Genomic DNA, 27,125 nt, shown 5'->3' on the forward strand with positions numbered 1-27,125 from the left:
GAGGATTGTTAAAACCTTGGAATCGTTGAACAATCTTTTGAGATCTTAGACTCTCAAAGAGCTTCAAATGCTAGAAACCCCTTAAAAAGTGTTACAGGAAACAGAGAGGTTCAGAACATAGATAGAAGTCAGAAAGAAAGAGAAGGGAAAGCTAGGAGAGAATGCAATCGAGAAACATTTAATTAAAGGAGAGGGTCAGCATTGCCAAGTCACAGGGCAAGTAGGCTGAACACCAAAAGACTTCAATAGATTAGTGAATATAAAGATCATTGCTTTTTTTTTTTTTTTTTGCCTGCAATGTTGGGGAAGCAGAGAGATTAGCCACCCTATTTCAGTGGGTGAATCAATGGATGGACTGGTGAACAGGAAACGGAGACTGGAGGCAGCCAGTGTACGACTCTAATTTTCCAACAATGGACATGTAGCAACATTTGTGTAATAGAATTAAGAAATGTCTGAAACAAGTTTAGCTAAAAAAGAAAATTAAGAAATAAGAGAGTAGCTGTAGGGAGCTGTGCAGACTTGGAGATCATCTGTTGTTTATATCCTGAGGGTTTATGAAAAGAAGAAAGAGAAAAGGAAAATGCAGTAGAGAGAGGAGATCATTGTTATAACAAAAGCAAGTAACACTTGATTTCTTCTTAAAATATGATATAAGTGTACCAGGTGAGCTACTAAGAGATCATGTCTGAATTAGATCTTTGGCTATAAGAGCCCTCAAAATTAAAAGTATTTTCCAGTTGAGATGTAGGGCTAATACCACAGAAAGGCTAACATTTCCATAATTGTTTACAACAAACTAGGGCCACCCTTGTGAGACAGTCCAGTGCTATGTTATGGATGACAAAACTGTGTTGAGGAGAAAGGAAGTAGATGGTTCAGAAAAGGTTTTTTGAGTCAAATTCTCCCCCATTTTCACTGTGTCCTTTGATAATACTTATGTGAGCAGTGTCCAACAAGTCATATCAATACAACTTCCTTTCTCCAGAATCAGATAGATTTTGAAAAACACAATGATTACAATCAACAGGATAATATCTGAAAATGAGATTTTCAAAAATTTTGGGGTTTCCTTAAGAGGAATAACTTTTTTTTTCTCAAATACAAGATCTAGAAGACACATTATTCTAAATTGTGTTAAAATTTAAAAAAAGCAGTGCAACAGAATGCCCTGTAATGGACTAAATGCAAAACATCTGTTATAATGAGATGAAAAAAAAATCTCATTTGAATAATTATTTGAAATAAAGCTCTCAATACGAAATACAGATACTAAAATTATTTCTAGAAAACAAAGCATCATACCATGTTTAGTGCCAAAATCAGGTATAGCTTCCCAGATTTCATTTTTTAATTTTTCAAATACATTTTCTCTTTTTCCATTAATCAAAAATATATCTAAATAGAATTCCAGCATCTGTTTTATATGAAAAATGAACAAAATATTTCCATATAAACAGAAGATATTGGTCTTTATTTCTTTTTACCATTTTTTTAAAAAAAGATCATCTAGAGAAAATGCTTTAAAATCTTTTTGTTGTACTTGAAATCAAAACTGCTTTTAGTTTCTTCCTATCAGATCAGGTCTCCAGATCAGCATTACAATATCTTTGGGACTGTGAGCTCAGAGTGAAAACTGCACTGAATTTTTGTTATAGGTTCTTGAGATGAAGTCAGAATTTCCCGTGCTGAGCTGCCTAGGTACTGAGGTGCTGTGGTTGTTGGAGGGGTTAAAGTTGGAGCCATTGATGCATATATATTAGGGAGGATTCATAAAAACACGACAGTGGAGCCTGGGTCAGTCCATTACTATGACTGAGCTGTGACCAATAGAAAGGGACGAAGAAGCTCCAAGAAAACTGAGGTAAGCCGTCTCCTGAAGCTCTGTCAAAGTGGAAACAATAGATCAAAGGTGTTCATGGTGACCGGTCAGAGGAGGTTTTCTTTTTTCTCCTAAGAGTCTTGACAGCATAAAATAAAAACAAATTGTTTTAGTCAAAGGGTTTTTTTTTTTTTTCTTTTTTCCTCCTTAACTGATTTTAGCAAACTTCAGACCCAGACACAGGACTCAGCGATACATTCCTGGACAGCAAGGTAAACTATTTTACACTTTTCAAAACTCTTAAAGCTAAGAATTCGAAGTTATGATTCATCAGAGGCAGAATTACAGCTTCAATAACTAATGCAAATCCCTATTCTGAAAAAATAATGTTTTAATATGTCTCTGTTGGAAGATGACCAGAGCAGCATTCTGCAATCGCAAGAAATTCGACAGCTTGCAGATGCAGAAGTAGCCCTGCACTTGTCATTTCCCTTGATTTAGTGGCAAAATGGAAAGATCAGCATTTCATAGATGATGCTGATTTTATCTTTTCCACAAAGGAATCAATAAAATTTATTTCTTCCTTATTATCAAGTGTTGAACTAAATGTACATTGGTCAGGATGTTACTGTTACATAGATATATATATATATATTTTCCTGTTAGTATAGTTCTTTGTTTCCATAAACTTGTTGATCCTCAGTGGGGAGGATTTATATCTTTTAAATGCATCGTACATGAATAAGTATTAACTTATGCTCTGCTAGTAGCCACATCGAAAATATGGAAGTCCACCTGAATGCTAAACATGCTCTTTGTTTTGTTTTGTTTCTTATCAACCATAGTAATGCCACAGCTGAATACACTACTTTTGTAAGTGTGATACACATCTATATCTACACCTATATCTGTATTTACGTTTATGTCTAGAGAGAGTTTCGTAATCCAGATTTCTTGGCTACACAACTTGATCCTGTACTTAGAACATTAGACGTCCTTCCCTGCACCCCAGAATAAAACTTACCTGAGAAGTTGAGCAACAGAGCAAGAGATTAATCACCCCGCTTTTCTTCGAATCTTAAAACCTTCCTTCACACACACACACACACACACACACACACACACACACACACCGTTAAAATGTTCTTTGATCTGTTTCTTTGGTTCAAGGGCCAAAGAGCCTGGGAAAATCTCCTCCAGATGTTTTGCTCATTTAGGGGTAAAAGTAAAAGCATATGCCTACTTCTTAGGAACAACACAGACGCTAAATCTGAGTTACTGAAAGGTCACTTTTTTGTACTCATGTATTCAACTCTGGGTTTCAACTAACTTCCTTGAATTAAATAGCTTGAAGTGGAAAAGCACTTAAGAGTTCCCAAAAATTTGCTTTTTATTTCTCAGTTTTCATTGTGATTGGGTTAAAACCAGAAAGTTACAAGTTGGTGCGTCAGTTTCCGTGTTTGCAAAAATGCTTTGCATAGAGTGCCTATTATGGGGATTAGTTGATAACTGTGTACAAAATGCTAGCATGTCTTTACCTCCCCCACCCCACCAAGAAGCAATGTTTGCCGATCATTTTGATGCATGTGATTATTTAAAGATTCAGTTCTTTAAACATCTAACAGTTGTATCCCTCATTCTAGGTACTATAATGGCAACCACAATCTGTTTCATCATCTGGGTGTTATTCATAACAGATACTGTATGGACTCGAAGTGTGAGACAGGTTTATGAGGGAAGTGATCCAGAGGACTGGACGGTGCATGACTTCGATTGTCCCAGGGAATGTTTCTGTCCCCCCAGTTTCCCTACTTCTTTGTACTGTGAAAATCGAGGTCTCAAAGAAATCCCTGCTATACCATCAAGGATCTGGTATCTTTATCTTGAAAACAACCTGATAGAAACCATTCCTGAGAAGCCATTCGAGAATGCCACCCAGCTGAGATGGATAAATCTAAACAAGAACAAAATAACCAACTATGGAATTGAAAAAGGAGCCCTGAGCCAACTAAAGAAGCTGCTTTTCTTATTTCTGGAAGACAATGAGCTAGAGGAGGTACCTTCTCCATTGCCAAGAAGTTTAGAACAACTGCAATTAGCTAGAAACAAGGTATCCAGAATTCCTCAAGGGACTTTCAGCAATCTAGAGAACCTGACCCTTCTTGACCTGCAGCACAATAAACTATTGGACAATGCCTTTCAAAGAGACACCTTCAAGGGACTCAAGAACCTCATGCAACTAAATATGGCTAAGAACGCCCTGAGGAATATGCCACCAAGATTACCAGCCAATACAATGCAGCTGTTTTTAGACAACAATTCCATAGAAGGAATACCAGAAAATTATTTTAATGTGATTCCTAAAGTGGCCTTCCTGAGACTCAACCACAACAAATTATCAGATGCTGGTCTCCCTTCAAGTGGTTTTAATGTATCATCAATTCTAGATCTTCAACTGTCTCACAACCAGCTCACAAAAGTCCCCCGAATCAGTGCTCACCTGCAGCACCTTCACCTCGATCATAACAAAATTAAAAGTAAGTAACCATCAGGGTGCGTCTTTGACTAAGATGCTCATGGTTATTCAGTTTATTCTCTCTCTTTACGAATAGCAACACTGTTTGGTTTTTCTTCCCTAACTCTTGTACCCTGAGATTTTTTTTAGTGTATTTTCAAGTTTTGTCTGTTCACAGACAGTGTCAATGAACCAAGAAGTTCAGATCTTCAAACTGTAGATTGACAAGTGGACTTTAGTAATCTACAGAGGGATACTACCTATTGGAGAGACTCAATGTCTCTCTCTTCTTTTACTCTGAGGAGATTCTGATATTTTTGCTTCACTGAATAGACATACTGAAGAAGGTGCACCAGACACAAGCAACCTCATGAATAGTAGTAGAAGGAATACAATTTAGGAGGTATCAGAAAGGCACCTCTGTCCTAAAAACCATGATCACACTAATTAGAGTTTCCCGCTTCAGATCAGTGGGTGTCTCACCTTTAGAGTACACAGCTGAGTGGCTCCACCCTAGAGCTTCTGATTGAATAGGTCTGGTGGGATCCGAGATTTTTCATTTGTAACAAGTTCCCTAGGGATGCTGAGACTGCTGTTCTGGGGAGCATGCATTGGGAACCGATACTGTAGTTTAAGACTTTGCTCAATTAAAATTGAAACAAACGTCCCTGGCAGTTGGCAACTCCTTTGGACAAATGACAACCAGCAAGGTAGCATACCCACCCCTTTCCCTGAAAATAGCTTTTGATAAGAAAGAGAGAAATGAGTGCAAAGTGCCTTGGAGGCAGAGGTGCCACCAAGGGAAGAAGTGGTTATAGAAAGAAGAGGTTGGAAACATTAAAGGCAAACTTGGCATCTTCACAATTATGCCTGAGACCAGACTGACCCTGGTGTAAAAGTGGACAATATCTCGGTCCAACCACAAGGGTGTTAGTACCAGCTGGAAGTTCTCCATGCATTCTCAACCCTAGCACAGTCCCTTTAGGAAGATAATCTTGAGGCGATTCAGAACAACCTTATAAAATACATTCCTAAAGTGAGAATCTGTTGGATGGTTGATAGGAAAATAACACAGATAATTGTCAGAAGGCATTGCTGCCTGGTTATTACTCATTAGTTTTCTTTAAGCAAACAGTTACATAAACATGCCATTTATAAGAATAGACTATTTTTCCACTGGTTATTCAATTTTTCTTCAAACAGTATACTTAAGTATAAAATCCTGGAACTAAAGAGCAGGCTGCTACCACACCACTGAGTTTTCCATGGTGATGAGACACATTGTTTAATCTTATAGTTAAAGTAGAAGATGCAACGGAAAAAAAAAATGTTAATAGCTAGGTCTGTTTCATTGAAGCAAATAGTAGAACAGCCAGTATCAACCCATATAGATACAATTTTTTTTTTCTAGAAGAAAAGTTCTGTGCTTCTACAGGTGGATTCCTTATCTGACAACAAAAGTCCCACTGACATTTGATGTAAGAAGTTAATTTAAAGTGATTCCACATAGAGCCCTGTTTGTGAATTGGGGATTCCCCTGGGGATTTGAGACAGGGTATTCAGGGGTGAGGGAGCAACATTCAACATACAATTGGGCACCTATGCTTGGCATTTACAGAATTATACAAAGAGGACTCTGTTCTTCCACTCACTCTTTAGAGAGTTTTTTCAGAGTGTTTTCTCATATATTTCTATTTTTCAATTGTCCTCATCCCTCATTGTGCATCAGAATTACCTGGACAGCTTATAAAACCCAGGTTTCTGGGCTCTAGCCTCCTCCTTTTTCTGAAAAAAAGAGAAACTGAGGCTCAGCTAGGTGAGGCTGTTTTCCCAAGGACAGAGGATAAACATAATAGCCAGGATCTGAGCCCAAGATTTCCCATTTTAGGTGTTTTTTCCCACTCCTACATTATAATCATAGCACATTTCTCTTCAATCCCCGAAATACAAGATTTAAGATAAATTTCTATAAATAGAGGTAAGAAACATTTTAATAGCAACTACATCAACAAAGAGAAATTGATTGACTTGCTTCTTAATGTAGATATCAGGGATGGTCATTCTATATTCCAAGAAAATAAACGTAAAAGAAGAATTTTTCTGGCAAGAATTATTGGCTCACCAATGTATCATACTGTGTTAAACTAACTGTTAAAGTACTTAGTTCTTTTTACCACATAATCTACTCTAGTTGTTAATAAAGTGGTTTCCAAGAAATGTATCTTTTATATGAAGAGTTCTCAGAATTTATAGGACAGTGAAATTTTCTTATGCAAAACGATTTCTTCTGAACATTTTAGGGGACTTAAAATTTGGCAAAAAACGTTATCTATTCAAAAGAGTTCCTTCTTGGTAACTCTTCTCAGAAACATTATAATTAACTTATGAAAATATAATTTAATTTAAAACACTTGTTTTTACATTCTGTTCATTCAGACATGCGTGGATGGTGACAGGGCTAAGGAAATGACCTATCCAAAGGGACGTAATCTCTCCAGCAGGCAAGGAAAACTGTAGAGCAGGAAATGGACTAGGCAGCTGAACCCGGTGCACACCCCCTTACCTGTCTGAACCACTGTTCAGCAATGCTCATCTGGGGAGCATAATAATATTGCCTGATAAGGGCTGTGTGATGATAAAGTGATTATGTGAAGAAATATAACTTGATGAACACAGATCTGTTACACAAATCCAAGTCATTATTTTTAGCAAGTTGAATTCACAAAATGGCATAAGATCAGAGCAAAGCACCCTCACTGTAAGTATAAAGTCCTTCAAAATGAGTCAGTATGCACCAACGGGACACAAAGGAAAGCCACTGCCAAAGTTAGGTGGGCCTTATCTTCTAAGGGACCATCTCTCGCTCAAAACAGTTTCAAAATAGGATTTAAAGGGAGTACATGGAATCATGGTTGAGATCAGCTATTGTGCACACTTCTCAGAATTTTGCTGGCTTAACAGTCTTCTCTCCTGAATGTTCCTAAATCTCAGTACAGACGTCGATGCCAAGGGCTCTGCTCCAAGGCAGGTGCATGATTTCTCACATCCTAACCCTGTGAAAAGGCTGACGAGGTATTTCCTGGCTTGAATTTTTGTAATTCAATTCTTGGCAAATGTTTCCTTTCCAATTATATGAACTTAAGTATGGCAATTCAAGGTTGTTTTCTGCAAGTACCACATATATAAAGTTATATTAACTATACATTTAAAAAACCTTGTCATGTACTATTAGTTTGAGTGTTTGCATTTTTAAGGTAATTTTCAAGCACTTTCTCTAGTAATAGACCGATTTTCTACTTTCGCATCCATCAATCCACCCATCCACCTACCCATTCTTTCACTACCAGCTCTGAACCATTGCCTCTGACTCTAATGCCCAAATACCACCTTCCTCATTCTATAATAAACTAATCATGCCATAGCTACCTTGCCAAGGGTAGAAAACAAGTGATATATCTTACACATCTCTGTTTCCATCACAGCTTTTAACAGTATGTCTTTTCTAGTGCTCTGTATTAAGAATAACAATATATAGACTGGGATGACTAGACATTTTTTCAGGGTTACTTTCATTAAACAGATATACATAACTTCCAACTTGCAAAGAAAGCGTTTGTTTCTCTTTAACTTTCACAGACAAGGCCACGAGGCCCTCCATCAGACTGTTGTCATAGCTTCTTGGTCTCCCCACCCACAGTCTCTTGTGTTCCATTCATTCATTCGTGCTATCTTTGTCTCCGCAGACGTTAACGTCTCTGTAATATGTCCTGCCCTTCCTACCACACTGCCTGCAGAACAAGATTCCTTCAGTTACGGACCTCATCTTCGCTACCTCCGTCTGGATGGAAATGAAATCAAACCACCAATCCCCACGGATCTAATGACCTGCTTCAGGCTCCTTCAGGCTGTCATTATTTAAACATGTCGTCAACAATCTTAAGTTGATTTAATGAGCTAATAGTTCTGACATGAAATGACATGGTTACCATTCACAGGTTTAAGATAAAAATCACATTTCTAATGGTTTGTGGCCACCATTTTTATTTGTGTAGCTTATTTTTTTCTATTCAAAGTTGCTTTTGCCAATGATATGTAGCACAGCCTGCTTTTCTTTGATTAATAAAACAGACACAGAGTTAAGATAGTTTATCAACTCAAAGATAGTTTCTTTTTGTCTTTTTCACAGCTTACTAACACCAAGTAACGCAAATACACTGTTGTGGGATAGAAAGCACATATTTGTCTGCAAACGTTCAAAATTACTTATGCAGATACTATATTTACAGTATAAACACAGTACTCTAACAGGAGGTAGAAATTTCTAGAGAAAATGGAAAAAGGAGACATTTCTTTATCATAGCTATTAAGGAATAATTAAATTCAGATTGTTAAGTAGCTTGTGTAAGTGTAAGTTTGCCATTTAGTCAAGAATGGGTATGAAATGCATTGAATATTATATAAGAAAGTTCTAGTCATTTAATACTAAATAACAGAGCAACAGTCATTTTGAGTTCACTACTTCTTACAGCTGCTGTTCTTAGATATTGTACAATATACTGTAGCAATTAAACAAGTCCTAGGTTTTACATTTATTATAACACATTTCTGACAGAATCTTAGTGTTTTAACACTTGAAATCCACTTGAATTGCAAATTGTTCAGTTCTTATATTTGCCAGTGTTTTCTGGACTTTTAAAATAAAAAGAGTGAATGCTTTCTAACAAAACAGAAGTAAAATATTTATTTCAGGAGGCTGATTCACAAGCTTTGTTAAGAATAAATTTTTAATAAAAAGTGTCATAGTAACAATTATTTCCATTTTTCCAGCATGAATATATTAAGATATGTTTTTCTTCTACCCATTTTTCCTTTTTGACCCAGCAAACATAAGAAAAAATTATTTTCTAATCACTTGACATACCATACCTGTTTTTCATGAGTTAAAAAAATTAGGATCTTGTTAAAAAATCATGATTTTGTTAAGTACAAAGTGTAGTTTTCTTACACTTCTAATTTTGTTAGATACATGTTATTAACAATTAATATTCCATATAGATTAACACATTCATTTATATATATTTCTAGACAGTATTCTGAAAAAGCCTATAAAATAGGATATACTTTGTAGAAATATAAAAAGGTTCATATACGTTTGTGAAACACCACATTAATGAAAGTTCAACATGTTACTTTAATCCAAGGCTTCTCAGAAACTTAATGTGTTATTCTGTTACGTGAATTCCCAAGAAGAAAACATAAAGTGCAGTGTTGACTGTGTATTTTCATACCAAAATGCATTTGGGGGTGGGAGGAAAGAACCAATGAACATACATTGAACAGTTTTTTAATACTGGCTGAAGGCAAAAAACCAAATTAGTTGACATTAAAAAGAATAATTTTAAAAGACTTTAAAGCATATACAGAAAATTATATCATATAAAATTATTCCATAAAAATACCGGTAACCAGGTATCATTAGGCTAGAATAAAAGAATCTGTTGAGAGAAACATAATAGCTTGAAATATCTGAAAACTTGCCATGTGAAAAAGGGGATAACACATATTCCAGGAAGCTCCAAAATGAAGAGCAAGCAGAACATATGGGTGAAATTTACAAGTAACCATATTTCAGCTCTAGCTAAGGAAGAATTTTCTGATAGTTGATCAAAGTCGTTTAGCAATGGAAGTAGCTTTTCTTGAGGTAGAGTTTCCTACCACCAGAAATGTTCAGACAGAGATGATTCAAGAGAAAGGATATAGTGCAGGGAATTATACCCATTATCTTGTAATAACCTATAATGAAATATAATCTGCAAAAATACCAAATCAGTATGCTGTACACTTGAAACTAACATAAATTGTAAATCAACTGTACTTCAATCTAAAATAAAAGAGAGAATGGATATAAAAAGAATCCCTGATATGAAAGCAAAATTGTAAAATATTCCTATTAGACCTTTCAACTCGAAGGATTTTCATCCATCCTTCCTTCTTTCTTTTCTTCCTTCCTCCTTGTCTTTTTTTCATTTATTTTATAAGATATATATCGAGTGCCACATATATATATAGCAACTGTACTACACACTGGGAATGTTATAGTGTGCACAATTTATATGAAACATCAATTTATTGAATAATCACAAAAATATGTAAAGTTTCATCTGTGATAAGTGCTATTAACAGAGAGCTGCATGGTGCAAAGGAATATGAAAGGATTCCCTAAAGAAATAATGATTAAGGAAACACATAAAAGATGAGAAGTATTTAACAACACAAGGTAAGAGGGAAGAATATTCTAGGTAACATTTAAAGACTTTACGGTCTCTAGGAACAATTTAGAAGTTACTGAAGAGGTTTTAAGTCATAAGAGAATATGTTCACTGAGAGGTAATCATGTAGTGGTAGACAACATTAACACTGAAGCTAAAACATTGCTGCTTTCAAATACCAGCATCACTGTTCTGTGGTCCTGGGCAGGATCTTTAAATTTCTGTGCCTCAGTTTGTTCTAACCTGTAAAATGAGGACGAGTGGTAGCACCTAAATTATGGTGAGAATTAAGTGAGTTAGAACAATGTAAAGTGTCTTGAATAGTGCAGGATACATGGCATAGTAAGCATTAAGTAAGTGTTTGTTATTACCATTGGGGCCATATGTATACAATATAAATAGAGATATGTACTAGATATATATAGATATGTGCATACATACACGTTTGCAAAAGTTTCTTCTTGATGCAGTGAGTGAAACAATTTGGAGGGGATCAAGACTAGTTGTGAGAAGATCAGTTAGGATTTTAATATAAATTAGCAAAAGGAAAGGTATTTTGAAGTATAACATCACTGATTATGGTGGTAGAAACAGAAGTGGACAAAGGTGAGGGAATCAGGAGGTAAAACCATCTGAATTTGATGGTCGATTGGACAGGTGGAAATGAGAGCAAGGAGGTGTGAAGGACTCTGTGTGCATAATTGAATAGATGGAGGTACATTTTCCACAGGGAATGTGTCTAGAGGAGAAGATCATGAGTTTGTTTTTAGACATGGTTAGCTTGAAATTATTTTGATTTATCCAAGAGGAGATGTCATGTAAGTGGTTGAATGATGACTATGAGAGGCCTGGATAGGTATGTAAACATAGAGGTGAAATTTTCTAAATTTTATTAACATTTCCAATAATTCTGGAAGAATTCTGCATTTAAATATTCATGGTCCCATGAGGTAAGACTGAGTCAGGAACAGAGCATGCATTAGAATGAACACATAATTCTAAGTATTAACATACGAAGCTGTGAGGAATCAAATGAGCTTTCTACTAGCAATTCTTTTTATTTTTTAATTTTTTAAAATATCCACACAAAATTACTAGACTGTCCTTACGATTCACAAATAATCTGCTGTTCCATTTTTTGATGTATACATTGTGACTACTAAAACAAAATCAAGAAAAATAGTGAGGGTATAAACTGAAGCCATTTTTAAAATGATGGGATCATAATAAATGTTCAAGCTCTCATTTACAGCCCTAACGAAAACACCGAACAAGACAAAACAACATTATCCATGATCTCTCCATGTAAATATCATGAACTTATAGGCAAAAAGAAAAAAGGCAGTATCCAATGATATTTTCAAATGATAATGTTTAGAAAAATAAAAATGGACTTATGCTGGCTGTGATGGTAGAAATTCTACAACAGAATTGTTTTATTTGGTTCCCCCCTCACAAAAAGACAAAAAACCAAAAACCTAGAACAACTGATATGGTGAAAAGAAATTCCCAGATGACATCTTTGAAAAAAACTGGTGTCAATCCAATTAATTCCCCAAAATGACTGAACATAAATGTGTGTGTAGATACTGATAGATAGATAATAGACAGAAAGATAGATAGACAGACAGACAGAGAAATATATATAGATGTTTAAAGTGTTCTAAAGACCATGCATTGGCAAGGAGGAGTGTAAATTTTATTGGTTAAAGTTAGGAGTATATATCACATATAAAGTTAACCACAATATATAGGTAAAGAATGCATAACTGTCAAACAAATAGAAGGAAAAATAGGATGACAAAAGGTATTTGTTGAGTCCAAGAAACAGCAAGAAGAGAAAGTTTAAAAAAAGGACAAGTAGAAAGCATATAATAGTGCATTTGAAGCCATGTATATTGATAATTACATGGTACAGCTGTTGGGAACTTGTGTTTTGGAGAAAAAAGATTGAGTTTCATATCCTGCCTGTGCCACTTACTAACTCTTTGATCTTTAGAAAATGTCTTAACAGTTCTAAGCACTGGATCTCATCTGCAAAATGGGGAACAATATCAACTATCTTACGCTTTTGCTATGAGGGTAAGAGAAAGAACAGATGTGCAGTTCTTGTCACCTGACACATAGAAAGTACCCAATAACTGATGAGTAGAAGTATCATTAGCAGACACAGCAATACACAAAATTGCACACAATTTCTCTAAACAAGACCATTTTACAAATAAGGAACTAAGAAGAATGATTGAGCGGATCCAAGCTACAGGTTTTAAGTTTTGATGCGATGACAGGGAATAGTCCAATGGCATTGAGAGTTAAGGAATGGGGCCAGTGAACCGTGAGATTGAAGTTGGATAGTGAAGGAAATAAAATCAGGATGGATAGGTAAATTGGGAGGAAAAGACTGAAACAGAGTTTGAGGGGAATTTCAGAATACACGACCTGGAAGAAAAAGAGTGATCTGAGCTTAGGAGACTACACCTTAAAATGTCTTAAGTAGCCCAGTGCTAAGTAATGAGATTTTGGGTGTGCCCCTAGGAAGGAACCAGTAAAATAAAGAGGAAGTGAATGTCACCGAGGTCAAAGAGTCCAAAGAAGTATGATTTTGGAAGAATATCAGATGCAAGTGCTTCTAGTTTATTTTAGCACCCTGGAATCAGAGGGGAGTCAACACAAAATGACAAAAATTTCGAATAATACAAATAGCTTAAGTATCTTGCTCAATGTCATGGAGCTGTGAATGACAGACACAGGGTTTAAACCTAGGTTGTCTGGCTTCAGAGCTTCTGTTTTTGACCACTGTGTTATACCACCTCTCATTATAAAATATGCCATTATGGTTGAAAAAAGAGTAACAAAATTAGTTTAAGATATTACATATATACCTACAGCAATTGATTATTAACACACTGATTTAAAAGTTATTGTGTACTATGAAATGATATTTTGCACAACATCTGAAGCATTGCATATATTGAAGGCAATTCATAATTTAGCAAAACAACAAAATGTTACATTTACCAAAAAACTGTAGGGAATTTTTGTCTTTATGCACATGAGACAGATCTTGGGACTACCTTGCTCAGAACATTTCTGTACTGGGAAAAGAACAAAAATGATACAGTATGAGCATGTTGTAGAATTCAAAACTGTTAGGTAAATAGAACACATAATTTGTAAAATCGCAGGATTATTATCTTGAATTTTTAATTTATTGTTCTACATTTGGAAAAATATCACTTTCTTTGTGACATTCAGCTGAGTAAACACAATTCAAGTGTAAAAAAAAAAGAGAGAGAGACTCACTGTCAGTTCTTAAAGATTTCTTAAGACAAGTTAAAATTGTCCTGGAAAAAGATCAGAACAGTAAAATGACTAGCAGGAGTGCCTTTTGCAAAAGCCATCAGCAGAGCTACCCATGGTGTATGTAATAGTGCCAGGGTTTGTTTCCAACAGGGCAAGAGCCCTGCCATATATTCCATTTGCTGGCCTCCAGCCTGCATTAAAAGTGACATAACAAAGCTGTTGGTTAGTAGGAATACAGACTGGGAACACTATCCAGGTTGAGAAGCAGAAACACTGCCTTCAGAGAGATGGAAAGAGAGATGGAGCAAATGTATTTTCTACACAAGATTAGCAAATTTAGATCATATACTGTTTTTATATAGTTAGGAGGATAGGGACAGAAAGTGATTTGGGTGACTCAGTGGTTTCTAATGTATTAAAATCAAGGTTAGTGACAGAAATTGACACATTGTAATTGACTGCACTTCAATTAAAAAATAAAAATAAATTTTAAAAAATTTTTAAAAATCAAGGCTGGTGAGGTACAGTAGGTAGTAAGAGCACCAATGATGTAGAGTCAGATAAAAATGAATTTGAATCCTAGATCTGCTAAGGGAAACTGAGCAAGTTACTCAAAGTTTTTGATCGCTGGTTCTTTAACTGCAGTAGGCAGAGAATAATTTGTACTTTATATGCTAGTCCTCTGAGGACTAGAAATAGTGTATTTAAGATGCCTAGACTATAGTAGGTGCTCAACAAATACGACTATAATCAGTAGTATTTTTGATATTATTATTATTTGAGGTTCTCAAGCAAAAATATGCTAAAGAAGTTTTAGACAGTAATATATCTGTAAGGAATATGTGATAAAGCAAACATAGCAAAATGAGACTGATAGAGTCCAAAGGCTCAGATTATAGACATTCACTGTAAAAATTCTTCCAATTTTGTTGTTTGAAAATTTTTGTAATAAAATTTTAGAAAACATACATGGAGGCAGAAAAAGATCTTGATAATTGATTAGTTCTTTCTCACTCATACTATCTTAATGGTCTGTAGAGGCTCCAAAAGACTAATTATAATATGAGCCTATTAAAATCTTAAATGCAAATTTCTTTATTGTAGTAGAGAGTTTCAATGTTCCCTCATCTATTTTCTTCTTTTTCTTGACACACTGAAGGATTAAACTTTCCTGTCTCCTTGAAAGAAAGAAGAAATGCCGTATGATAAGTTCTGGTCACTGGTCAATCAGGCATCACTTCCGGATCAAAGGATTCCATTGCTGAGGTGCAACCCTCCCTTCCATTCTGCTATGGTGAGGAGGGGGAATGTGCGCATGTTCCAGGTTCCCATGGTAGTGGGTCTGGGCTGCCACTCTTGTCAGCTCCTCTGTAGCTCTCTGGGGGATTCCTCAGGATGGAGCTGCCCTGCTGACTGCTACAGGCACAGATAGCATTTGAGAGAAAGTAACTTTTTGGGGGGTATTAAGCCATTGAAATTTGTGGTATCTGCTATCATGGCATAACAGCCTATCCTTAATGATTCATTCATATTCTGCGTAACTGTTCAGTGATGTAAATTGATAGATTTTGAAAACTTGGTGCTATATAATTAGCATAATATTTGCAACTTAATTTTGTATTTCTTACCAAATGATACATGAGCTTGGTAAAAATCAGCTAAGAAAACTACCCCACCCCACCCCCAAAAAAACCCCACGATGATTTCCTGCCCCATTCTTTCAATTCCAGTCCAATTCTCTAGAAACAATACTTCAAATATTTACTGGTTTGAGTTTTTTCCACATTGCTGCTTTAACATGTTTTTATTTCTCTGATTTTAAGCAAGTTTAAGCATTCGTCACTGACTCTGTTATAGAATATCATTTAGCATACTCACACCGACCTACTCTCTATTTCCTATATTTTGGTAGCTATCTTATTATTTCTATTTCTTAACTTAGGTAATAAACTTGAATTTTAAAAAATGCAGTTCTATTTCTGGTTTCAACAACTCTGTAAAATCATCTCAACTTTTTTCTATGTGAAAAGAGAACCCTTTTTTCTACTCTGCCATGATCTTCTAGTAAATATATCTTTAACTTCATGGTCAAAATTGTTCAAGTTTACCCTTTACTAAACATTAACTAGATTTTCCATGCATTGCCTGTAAACTGCTTCTAAAATGTGAAAGTTTAAAAAAGATGGTTAAAAAAGAGTATAATGAGTATATAAATATCTTTTTTGCAAGGTTAAGATAAGAGATGGGCTTCTTTTCTACATCCATCTCTCAGTAACTATTGAAATGTAACTTTGTCTTCTCTGACACATGCTCATTGTCTTTCCACTGTCATCCAAAGAGATGCTGAAATCTGCCATTCACGGTTGACCTCTTCCTCAATCCTCTTAGCTGTAATGGATTTATTTCTTTTAAAAATTCTGCATGATGATTTCAATGGGATCCTGGGGAGATGTGAGACAAATACGCTTAGACAGTATCTTCTCTGTCCATCATTACCCGACTAAAGACCTAATGATATGCAGTTGTTTGAAATCTTCTACCTAGAGTGTCTACATCAGTTCTGGGATGAGATAAATGTTTGAAGTAGGAAGGAAAAGATTTAGGGAAAGCAGAAGGAAGCGGGAGTTGAAAGTAAAGATGAATAGAGTGTCATGAAGGAGCCACAGCAGGAGGGAAAGGAATTCTGCAGTCTTCTGGGTCATGTGACTGCGGTGACTGAATCTAAACAAGCTTTGACAATGTTTCAGCTTGCAAGTGTACAGGTAGGTACTCATTTTACGTTGGGAGTAAATACTGTGTATGCTGTTAGTAAAATCACATTGCTCCATTGGGTCTACATATACAACTTTGCTCTAATGTCCCACAATAATAATCTAGCAACCCCTCTACACCACATCTCCACAAATTTTCACTCCCTGTATGCCTGATATTTGTAAACTTCCTCTTTTCTCTAATGACAAGATTTTGCTCTTCAGTTAAATATTGAAATTACCATATAGCTTCCTCCTACTTTTTTTAAAATTTATGAAACTCCAAAAAGCTTATATTTGATTGTCACTCTTTCTAAATTTACAGCTAAATGTGTTTCTCCTTTTAAAACATTAAAATCTTTATATTCCTGAGATTGGAGGTTATATTTGTTTGCCAGGGCCGCCAAACAAAAGACCACAGAATGGGTAGCTTAGACAAAAAAAAAATATTTTTCACAGTTTTGAAAGCTGGAAGTCAAAGGTCAAGGTGTTGGCAGGTTTGATTTCTCCTGAGGCCTCTCTCCTTGGCTTGCAGATGGCCACCTTGTCCTGTGTCTTCCCCTCACGTGGTCCTTCTCTTGTGCACATGAAATCCTGGTGTCACTCAGGGTGTTCAAATTTCCTCCTCTCAGAAATACACCAGTCAGGTTAGATAAGAAACTACCCTAAAAAAGTTGTTTTTTAACTGAATCACCTTTTTAAAGAACTTGTCTCCAAATACAGTCCATTCTGATGTACTGGGGATTATGGCTTTAACATGTATGTTTGGACCACACAATTCAGTCTGTAACAGTAGTCTTTGGAAAATCCAATGTTTCCTTTTCTTAACTGTTTAAGTATTTTATTCAATAATGGGTAAAGGTACACAGCAATAGATTATATAAGAGTTTTCCCCTCACTTTGTCAAACTAACCAATTTTATTCATTCATCTATACAGCTATATCAGCTAGGTGCTTCTAGTGCTTAAAGGAAAACCTGATTGAATTAGTTGCTGTTGCTATAAAAACCTTTAAATACAAGACAGCCCAGAAAAAGGAAAATACCCCAATCACTACTAGATTCAACCCTGAGTTATAAGTCCCACAAGGTACATCAAACTTTGAATAAAAGCATGCATAATTTATGAAAGAAATAAAACTAATTAGTGAAGTGTTCTCTAAAACCAGTGCATTGTTTAGGAAAATGAAAATTGCTACTCTGAGAATCTAAGCAAATAAACTTCACAAAGAAATGAACATGTAATCTAAATTATCAGCAATACAAAATGGCCAAGACAGTTCAACAATTTCTAAGCAATCTGACAGAATCTTTTGGTGCTAAGTATTAATTCCAAATATCTGGGGAAAGATCTCAACAGAATAAAATGAGAATGGCCACATCAAAGCTTCTGTGTTTATAAAAGAAAACAGCTGTGACTGAGGGCAATGAATTAATAGTCCAAGTAATCTTTCTGAATTGGAGTTATGAATTTGAGCATGTTCACAAGAAAACAAAATAAGCCCACACCCAATTGAAATGATCTTTATAGACGCCATGTAAATGTATACCGAACCACTCTACAATTAAATACCACATAGTTAGTTTAGGGGCTTCGTGCCAAAACTATTTTGAAATTCTACTAAATTTAAATTGTGCACAGTGGTAAATGAGAATAAATATTCCAAAATGATAGCTCATTTAGCATTTTTACACACACACGCACAGAGCCACATACGCACAACAGAACTAAACCAATGCAAATCTGGAAATAATTATATCATCTCCTTATTGGCAAACCCAAAGGAAAAGTTCACAAGAAAACTAGTTTTACATTAAATTTCTCATATTTCATGCACACAAGAAAAAATAAGTCATGGCCAAAAAACAGTTTCTATATATCTTTTATTGCAATCAAAAGATTGCTTATTCTGTGAACATATTGTAAAAATGTCCAAATGTTCTCTTTTTATCTACGTAACTAAATGATAAGTATTTTAATTCCAGATGGTACATATTACACAATAACCATTCATCAAAAGTTGCATGATTCCAAGCACATAAAACTCTTTTGCAAAAAAGTATCTGCTGTGCAGTTCCTTTCTTTTTTTGTTATTTCTTTTACTCTCACCACCTCCCTTTTTTTTTTTTTTTTTTGCATCTAACAGTATCTTTGAAAAGCAACAAATGTTCAGACACCACTAATTATCCTTTTCTAAGTGAGAAGTTAGCCTCTACTCACGATTCCTTTAACAAACATTTCTTGAGCCACGAACTTTGTCTAGGGAAGTCTGAAGGGCTATGAAATAGAGTAGCTAGAGCAAAAGAAAAAAATAGCTAACATGTATTACATAGTAGAGAAACTAATCAGTCTAATTTGAGTGGAAGATAATGTGTCAGAAATATGCTATGCCTATATGAGATTTTTTTAAATCAGAAAGTAGAATTAGAAGCCCTACCAGAGTCTTAGATCCTGGTAGAATCAGTTTCCTGTAGTCAGTTAGCCCGCTGTCTAAGAGAAGATAATCTAGTCACTGAGGTTATGACTGAGATTAAGAAAAATACACATAAAGAAACAAATCGCTGTGGTTTTTAACCACTAAAAGTAAATTGCTAGATATATACTGATAGAAGTTTCAACTGCACAAACAAATCAAAATGTTTACTAAATCAAAAATCAAAGGTGGTATTTCTGTCTGGAAAGCAGAGAAACGAGATTGCAGAACCAAATAAAACAAAAGAAGTTCAGTCCCCTTCTATTTCTGGTGTAGTCCAGCCACAGGGAACATGTGCTCACATCCCGTAGTTGGTGGTAAGTAAATGACAGATTATGCTTGTCAGTCACACCAATGACTTCTTGGATGATTTCAGGCAACCACAGCAAATCTAGACTCTACACTTCTTATTTGCTGATGAGATTAATGATAGGTGCTACAGCAAAGTGGCTGGTCAGTCATGTCAACTGCCAAGTCCCATTTTGTATTTTCCACTTGTGTATAGAGGCTGGGAAGTTGGAACACTTACTTTCCAATTCTCTCTTTGTCTTAGCTTCAGTTATACATCCCTAAAGCAGATTCTGAGACAAGGATTTGGCTGTGAAAGACAAGAATAGAATTTAGAGGGAAGTGAGGTAGAAAACCCAATACAGGATGTATTAATGAGCCATCACCATGGAGGCAACTAGGGATCAAACACTATAAGGACCCCGAGAAACTAGGGAGAAGAACCCCCAGAATCCAGCAGGGGCTGAGGAAGCCAGGGTTCTTGTATAACTATTCTCATTCTTACCAATTCAACTTTTCACCTCTGTAAGATGGACAACTGAACATGACTGCATCATGAGTAACTGCACACATAGGCATAGCTATAAAAAGTCATGTTAAAAATATGTGCTTGTGCAGTCCTGCAAATTTGTCCTGGTAGTAGAAAGAGTGCAGAATTTGACCAGAAGACCTGGGTTTTATTTCGTCCTAGCTTTATCACTAGCGGATAACAAAATGGACAAGTCTCTCTGTCTGGGCCTTACTTAGAGTTTTGCTGTTTGAGAAATGATAAGCTTGAGTTATTGATGAAACTGTTTTTCCAGCTCTAAATCCCAAGAATTTTTGATTAACTGCATTTTTATTATGTTTACAATAACTTTACTATTTTCTTTGTCAGGCCCTGAAAATTTTCATTGCCACACTTACCATGTTTCTCAAAATAGAAAATTGAATGCCTTTCTGATGTCAGAAAGCCCTCTGTAATGTGAATCAATTAACATGGCTAAAACAAAATCTCTTGCAGGAGAAAACAAAATCTCTTGCAGGAGAAACCAAATTATCTGTTAAAGTGACTGGACTTAGCTCACAAATTTCCATGACAGTCCATGGAGTATAAGCAATGTTATTTCAAGACCTGAAAAAAAATTAGTCAATGTTTAATTTTGAATTTTAAAGAGAATGATAGCATATGCAAGTAATAAAGCTAGAACCCCAAACAAACCAAATCCTCAAAAAAGCCCTCATGATTAAAATTGTTTCCTAAACTACCATATTATTGATGCCAGATGTTAATCATGAAAACAGAAGATAAAGAACTTATACAGAGAGAAATTTCCATTTTAAACAGTAGGACATTAACTTATGAAAGTAATGAGTCAGGATAAGTCTGACTAGCCAATAAGCCTCTGTAACATATTAAAATATTTTTCTGTGAACCATGGTTTATATAGTCAAAATCTTTCTTACAAGACAAAATATATCTTTTTTTTTTTTATAAAAGCCTTAGACTTATAGAGATTAGTGGCTATGGGATAAATGCACAAAAAAAGTTACATCTTGAAATATCTGGGAGATCTTTTCCTTTATTATTATTATTAAAAAAATTTTTTTGTCTTTTATTCTTCTACAGTGAGTTTAGAGTCTCATTCATGCTCACCATCTATGTCTCCAAATCCTGCCTCTCACTTGTAATCCAAATCTACATTTCACAGCTTTTGTGTCTTTACCTGATTGCTACTTTAGCACCACAAACTTAGTGTGTCCAAACTGCTTTTCCCTAAAAGTTCTTTTCTCACGCTGATATCCCTTTCATCCAACAATGCGTTCATTCCTTCCAATGTTGCTTTATTATCTCTTCTCTCAACCAACAAGAGATAGTTATGTTGGTAGGAGCTAAGGCAGATACAAAGAACAATAAAAACCAGTGCCTGCTATGTAAATAAATAAAATATTGTGCCTTGAGGGCCCTACCATGACAGTATCATACACAGCAGCTACAATAAATTGGAGTAAAGCTATAGTTGCTATTAGAGAAGCCCTGAGCACATCTTTACTCTGTAAATTGTCAAGAAGTTGCCCTCAGAGAGAATTACTTGACTTGAATCTTGAATGTTTAGTAAAATTTTCCGGAGTACAAAGAAAGAAAGGCAGTGGTACAGTATAATCCAAGTCAAAAAGAAGAGGGAAATCAAAAAAAGTGTAGCATGTCTAAAATTTAGATTCAGCTTTCAAAGAGTATAATTATATTTATACCTCATTCATTGTACCATTGTTATCATATAAATACACACACACGTATACATACATATATGTACATAAACATATGTATTACATCTACATATGCTGTAGTTTCCATAAAAGTTCATCCAGTTCTACTGGATACCAATACTCTTAGCTGACATTTGCTGACAATGTCTTTATTTTACTTTTATTTTTGAACAACTTTTTTTTCTGAATACAAACTTCATGGTAGACATCCTTTCAGCATTTTGAGGGTGTCACTGCACTGTCATCTGTCCTCCATTATTTTTGATGTCAGCTGACACTGGTATTGTTAGTCCCCTGTAGATAATGCATTGTTTCTCTCTGCCTACTTTTATTTTTATTTTTGGGGGGAGGTAACTAGGTCTGCCTACTTTTAAAATGGTCTATTTTTATTTTTCAAGTTTTATCATGATAAAATTAGGTGTGTTTTTATTTATATTTATCTTGCTTGGGTCTGGTAGTAGATATTTGTTACCACATTTGGGAAATTTTTAGCCATTATTCCTCCATTATAGACTGAATTAAGTCCCCTCAAATTTTTATGGTGAAGTCCTAACCCCTTACATGACTGTACTTGGAGATAGGGCCCATCAGGAGGTAACAGATGTTAAATGAGGTCATAAAGGTGAGGCCTTAATTCAATGGGACTGGTGTCCTTGGGATACTAAATCGCTCTCTCTGCATGCCCACAGAGAAGAGGCCATGTGGGGGCACAGAGAGAAGTCAGCAGCCCAAAAGACAGAGATAGAAGACTCACAAGAAACTGACCGTAATGGCATCTTGATCTTGTACTTGCCTTCAAAACTTTTGAGAAAATAAATTTCTGTTGTTTAAGCCACTCAGTCTGTGTCATTCTGTTAGGTCAGCAAGAGGAAATTAATATATCTTCTAAATATTTTTTATTCTCCATTCTTTCTCTCCTCTCCTTCATGGAGTCCAATTACACATATCTTAGACCTCATTGTATCATCTCACAGATCACTAAGAATCTACTGATTTATCTTCAAACTTTCTCCTCTCTGGTCTCTTAAAATTGAGTATTTTCTATTTGAATATCCTCAAGCTTAGTAACCACTTATTTTACCACATATGAGAACACTTTTAATATTACACATTGATTTGCTAAACTGTAGAATTTCCATTGGCTTATTTTTTAGAGTTTCCATTTCTCTGTTGAGATCCCCTATCTGCCTATTCATCATCAGCATATTTTACTTCAAGTTCCCAAACTTATTTATAATCATTTATTTAAAGTCCTTGTATTCCAATTTCCATATTCAGAGTATTTTGTGATTGGTTTCTGTTGACTACTTTTTCTCTTTAATGTGGGTCATAATTTCATGTTCCATCTCATTGTCTACTATATTTTTTCATTGCATGGTGGATATTGTGGTGGACACATTGTAGAAACGGATTCTGTTATCTTGCTCTAAAGATTATTATTATTCTAGTAGGTAATTACATTGATTTGATTCAAACTCAAAGTTTTGGCTCCCCAAAGCGGGCATCAGCTGAAACTGCTCACTTTTCTCGGTCTTCTGGTTGTGCTTTTCACTGAGAACTCTGAACTCTCCCAAGCACGTGTGCAATGCAGTGGTTAGCAAAGAATGTAAATAGAGTTCAAATATGGATTTAGGGCTCTCCTCTCTGTTAGTCCCTCCTTTATGGGATCTTCCTCCTTACTCTCCTCAACCCAGTAAAAATCCAGCTTGTACTAACAGGAGAAAAGCTAGTTTAGTTTCCTTCTTTGATGGGTCAATTTCTTCCTGTTTCTATTTACTTTGGGCACTATTTCTTCAACATTTTACACAGCGTTTATAATTTTTATTTGAATGAAAGTAGCTACTCTACCATTATAGGAATAAGAATAAGAATTTATAGAATTATTTTTAATAATAGTTTACATTTTTAAAATAGCTATTGGGCACATCAGATTTTTTTTTCTTTACTTTATGTTCTCTCTCTTTTTGGGTCATCTTTAATAATTCTTCTTTTGTAAGTACCTGTTCATTTCATACAGTGTTCTGAAATTTATTGGCAGAGATCCTGGATTTTTTAAATATAATTATTGAGTGATATTCCATAGAGTCTGGTGCCTGCCCTGCCTCTGGATTTTGGGTTGTTAATTATATAATATTAATTTATAACATTATAAATTTGATTCATATATTTTGTTTCCTTTAATCCAAAAGCATCTTGACTAAAGAGTAAGTATATAATAAATGATATAAATTTAATTGTTAAGATCTGTAATTTTTACATTTAAATTTTGCTTTATTTATACACTGACATCACATAAAATTTTCCAGATGAAAATGATAATTTCCCCATTTCAATTTCAGATGTGTTCATCACTGGCATCAATGGTAGTGAAAGAGGAGAAATGTCCACTATTTCATTAAAAAGTTTAAAATAATTTACTTATTGGTCCCGTGTGAGTACAGTTAAAACAGAATTATTCAAGTTTTTATCAAATAATGGGGGTGTTTATTATAAGGATACAAGTGAATATAAGGAAATATGACATTCAGGTATGAAATCAGGACTGAGGTATAATGGAAACCATAGCAGTGCCCAGTCTCACAAAGGCTGGAACTGGATTCTAAGCAGCTCTGGGTGATTCAGCAGTGACTAGCTTTTAATGCATTTTTACAAACATCTGCTCTTCATTCTTTTCCTCAAACCAATCTATTTCCTGTAGCTTTTGCTTCCTTGTGACTTTGACTTCCTTATGATTCTTTTTCCCAGCCTTATGAGTGGACTCTATCTCTGTTTCTTTTAAGCTTAAGATTTCTTTGGCTATAAATTTTCTCTGTGCTAATTGGGATACTTTCAATTACAAATAAAAATGCAAAGCAAATTATCATTAACATAAAGTAATCTGTTGATGTGCATAACGGGTAAGTAAAGGTTTACCACTACATTCAGGAATGGTTGATGCAGGGGCTCAAATATTATTTCTATCAATCTCTAGATAGATAGATAGAAAGATATATAGATGATAGACATAGATAAAGATATATAAATATATATCAGACCAGACTGCTGCATGTGATGGCCATATTGACACCACAGTCCTAGAGTTACATCACACATCTCTGTGACCCAGATGAAGGAGACTGTATATTCCAACAACTTGAACATAATATCCACAAGGGGTACTCCGATTGACTCTAATCAACAGTTTGACTCTGTGCCCATCTCTGAACCAGTCTTTGTTTCATATCCATGACATTTAGAAGCAGGAAGAATGTCAGCCTCCCTGAACCATATCCAGTAAGTTTCTAATAGGTAAAAATTATTATATTCCCAGAAGGAATGTGGAAAGAATTATTGGATATTAACACAAAGAAGGTGAGCAAACTCTACAGTTTCTGGTTCAGATTTCTGACAATGATTACGTTGCTGTTCAGAGCATTTTCCACTGGCCACTCTCATAGTCTGGCGTGGATACACTTCCTGGATGCAGCTTTCAGTCACAGTCTAGTCATAAGTGCTTCTGAGTAGTATCACACTGTACAAAACCAGGTGTACCCAGCAATCCTGTGATCAAAGCTCTCATTGGAATGGTTTTTCCCTTAGAAGTATTTGTAGGCTTGGCAGATATCATAATTGTCATTTAACTATTGTTTCAGTTGGTTGCATTATTTATAAAAACTCCAAAATTCATTATTACTCTTTTTAAATTTCCATCTAATATGTCTGTAAATCTATGCCTTAACTCTTATTACAATGACGAATATTATGAAATATTGATGTTTTTGTAAATATACTGGCAAATGCGATATTTGATTAAGTTTAATATTTAGGTAGACTAGAGAGGTGAGAAGAGCATTGTAACCAACAAATTGTCTCTTACAAAGGAACTATTTGAAGCTCTAGATTGACTATGATTCATTTCATAAAATTAAACTATTCTGGAGATTATAAATCTTTAGTGAAGCCAAAGATGTTTATGCAAAAATGAACATTTCAACATGGAAAGGGGTAAAACAAATTTCATCCAGAATGATATTTATATTACTATTTGTACTGAACCTTAGTATGTGCTTAAATTCTGAATGTTCTTATAACTTAATATTTCAGTGTTCAAAGAAAACTGTGTCTAGAAAAAATGCATAGAAAAATTAAATAAGGAGAAAAAGTACCATATAAAATTGTCTGGTTTTAATATAAAATAGGATACCAACTGGGCTCAATTATGTTTCATATCTTTAAGTATTTTCAGTAAAACAATTGGGGCATACCAATTTGAATACCAAACTGAATAAAAAGTAGTATTTCATTCAGAGCACAAAATACAAAAGAGAATAAATGTTCCTTTCCTTTCTGTCTCTCAACCTAGGAAAAGGTTTAGCTTTGAAATGCAAATTTTGAATTTAGTATTCAATAATTCTAAAGCTTTCTTAGTGAAATTAAAAGGAAATTTTTTCCTCAACTAAAAATTCCTCATGCATTCCTCACAGTAAGAGATATGATTGTACTTAACTACTCACTTATCATAAACACTTGTATAAACACATTTTTCCATAAAGTTGAAAAAAAGTTCACCCTGCTTCCCAGTCCAACTCCATACGGCTGAAATATCCCACAACCCTTACCTTCTTTGAGAAACAGCAATAGAAGAATCAAACTGCCACTACAGACTTTCCACACCATGTTTTTAATTTGCTATATTAAATACAAGTCTTTTAAAACAAGATGTTGCCAAATTCATCATTTGGTTTCTCAGGTATAATATTTGCAAAGTACTCAACTAGCCTTCCACAAATGAGAAATAAAAAGTGATTCCAGGAGAGACCACGCTCCTCTGTGTCCACTGGCAGGCCAGTGACCACTAGGAATTGGAGTCCTCCAATGTAATATTTGTGGTAAGCTGGTTTTCAGCTAAACCATGATCTTCTATTTCATGTCATTCATGACACTCTGCTTCTAATTTTACAATTTAAGAAATATGAGCTCTTGCAACTCAAGTCATGAATGTCCATACATATAAACATTTATATTCATATTCATTTTCATACTTGAGAATAAATATATTTAAACATATTTTAAGAATTTGAAGTAAATTTTAATTCAAAATTTTGTAAGCCTAAGATAATTAATAAAAAGAAAACTTACATGTCTATATAATTGTGTAGTGTTTATAGCTCAACCTATACTGACTTTCTTTAGCTTTCTCTTTTTCTTAGAGTCAAGTTTCATGAAAATTTTGTCCTCACACTTTCTCTTCTTTTTCATTTCTCTTTACCTCCAGTTGCTCTAATTGTCTCCTGATCCTACTAACATCACTGAAGCTGTTTTTCACCAGTGTCACCAGGGTCATCCTTGTTGCTAAATTTAATAATTAACTTAACCACTGTGGTAGTGTTAGTTGCCTACCCAATATCCACCTTTCCTCTGTGCTAACAGAATAGCAATTCCCTTTTGTGTGGCAATGCCCCACCTCACACACATGCACT

General features: G+C 35.0%; 1 protein-coding gene and 1 long non-coding RNA gene across 4 annotated transcripts in view; one reads left to right on the top strand and one right to left on the bottom strand.

The window, feature by feature from the left end:
- LOC123615154 (uncharacterized) overlaps window positions 1-27,125 on the bottom strand; it is a 508,039-nt gene that overhangs the window by 187,512 nt on the left and 293,402 nt on the right. The window lies entirely within an intron of this gene.
- On the top strand, window positions 1,617-10,256 carry KERA (keratocan). 3 transcript variants are annotated; one of them, XM_010949441.3, is made up of 4 exons: window positions 1,617-1,864; window positions 2,044-2,094; window positions 3,466-4,359; window positions 8,081-10,256. In XM_010949441.3, the coding sequence occupies exons 3-4, from the start codon at window positions 3,474-3,476 to the stop codon at window positions 8,254-8,256; spliced, it is 1,062 nt and encodes a 353-aa protein (XP_010947743.1). In that variant the 5' UTR covers window positions 1,617-1,864; window positions 2,044-2,094; window positions 3,466-3,473; the 3' UTR covers window positions 8,257-10,256. The 3 variants fall into 3 exon arrangements, with proteins under 3 accessions (XP_010947743.1, XP_010947744.1, XP_074231408.1); XM_010949442.3 differs by lacking the exon at window positions 2,044-2,094; XM_074375307.1 differs by lacking the exon at window positions 1,617-1,864 and having other exon boundaries at window positions 1,876-2,094.

Source organism: Camelus bactrianus, chromosome 12 (assembly GCF_048773025.1).
Source record: "Camelus bactrianus isolate YW-2024 breed Bactrian camel chromosome 12, ASM4877302v1, whole genome shotgun sequence".
In the NCBI taxonomy this organism is placed as follows: Eukaryota; Metazoa; Chordata; class Mammalia; order Artiodactyla; family Camelidae; genus Camelus; species Camelus bactrianus.

Coding starts and splice junctions, on each gene's coding strand:
- KERA (XM_010949441.3), top strand. CDS start 3,474: ATGGCAACCACAATCTGTTTCATCATCTGGGTGTTATTCATAACAGAT. Junction 4,360..8,080: donor CGATCATAACAAAATTAAAA/GTAAGTAACCAT, acceptor TTGTCTCCGCAG/ACGTTAACGTCTCTGTAATA.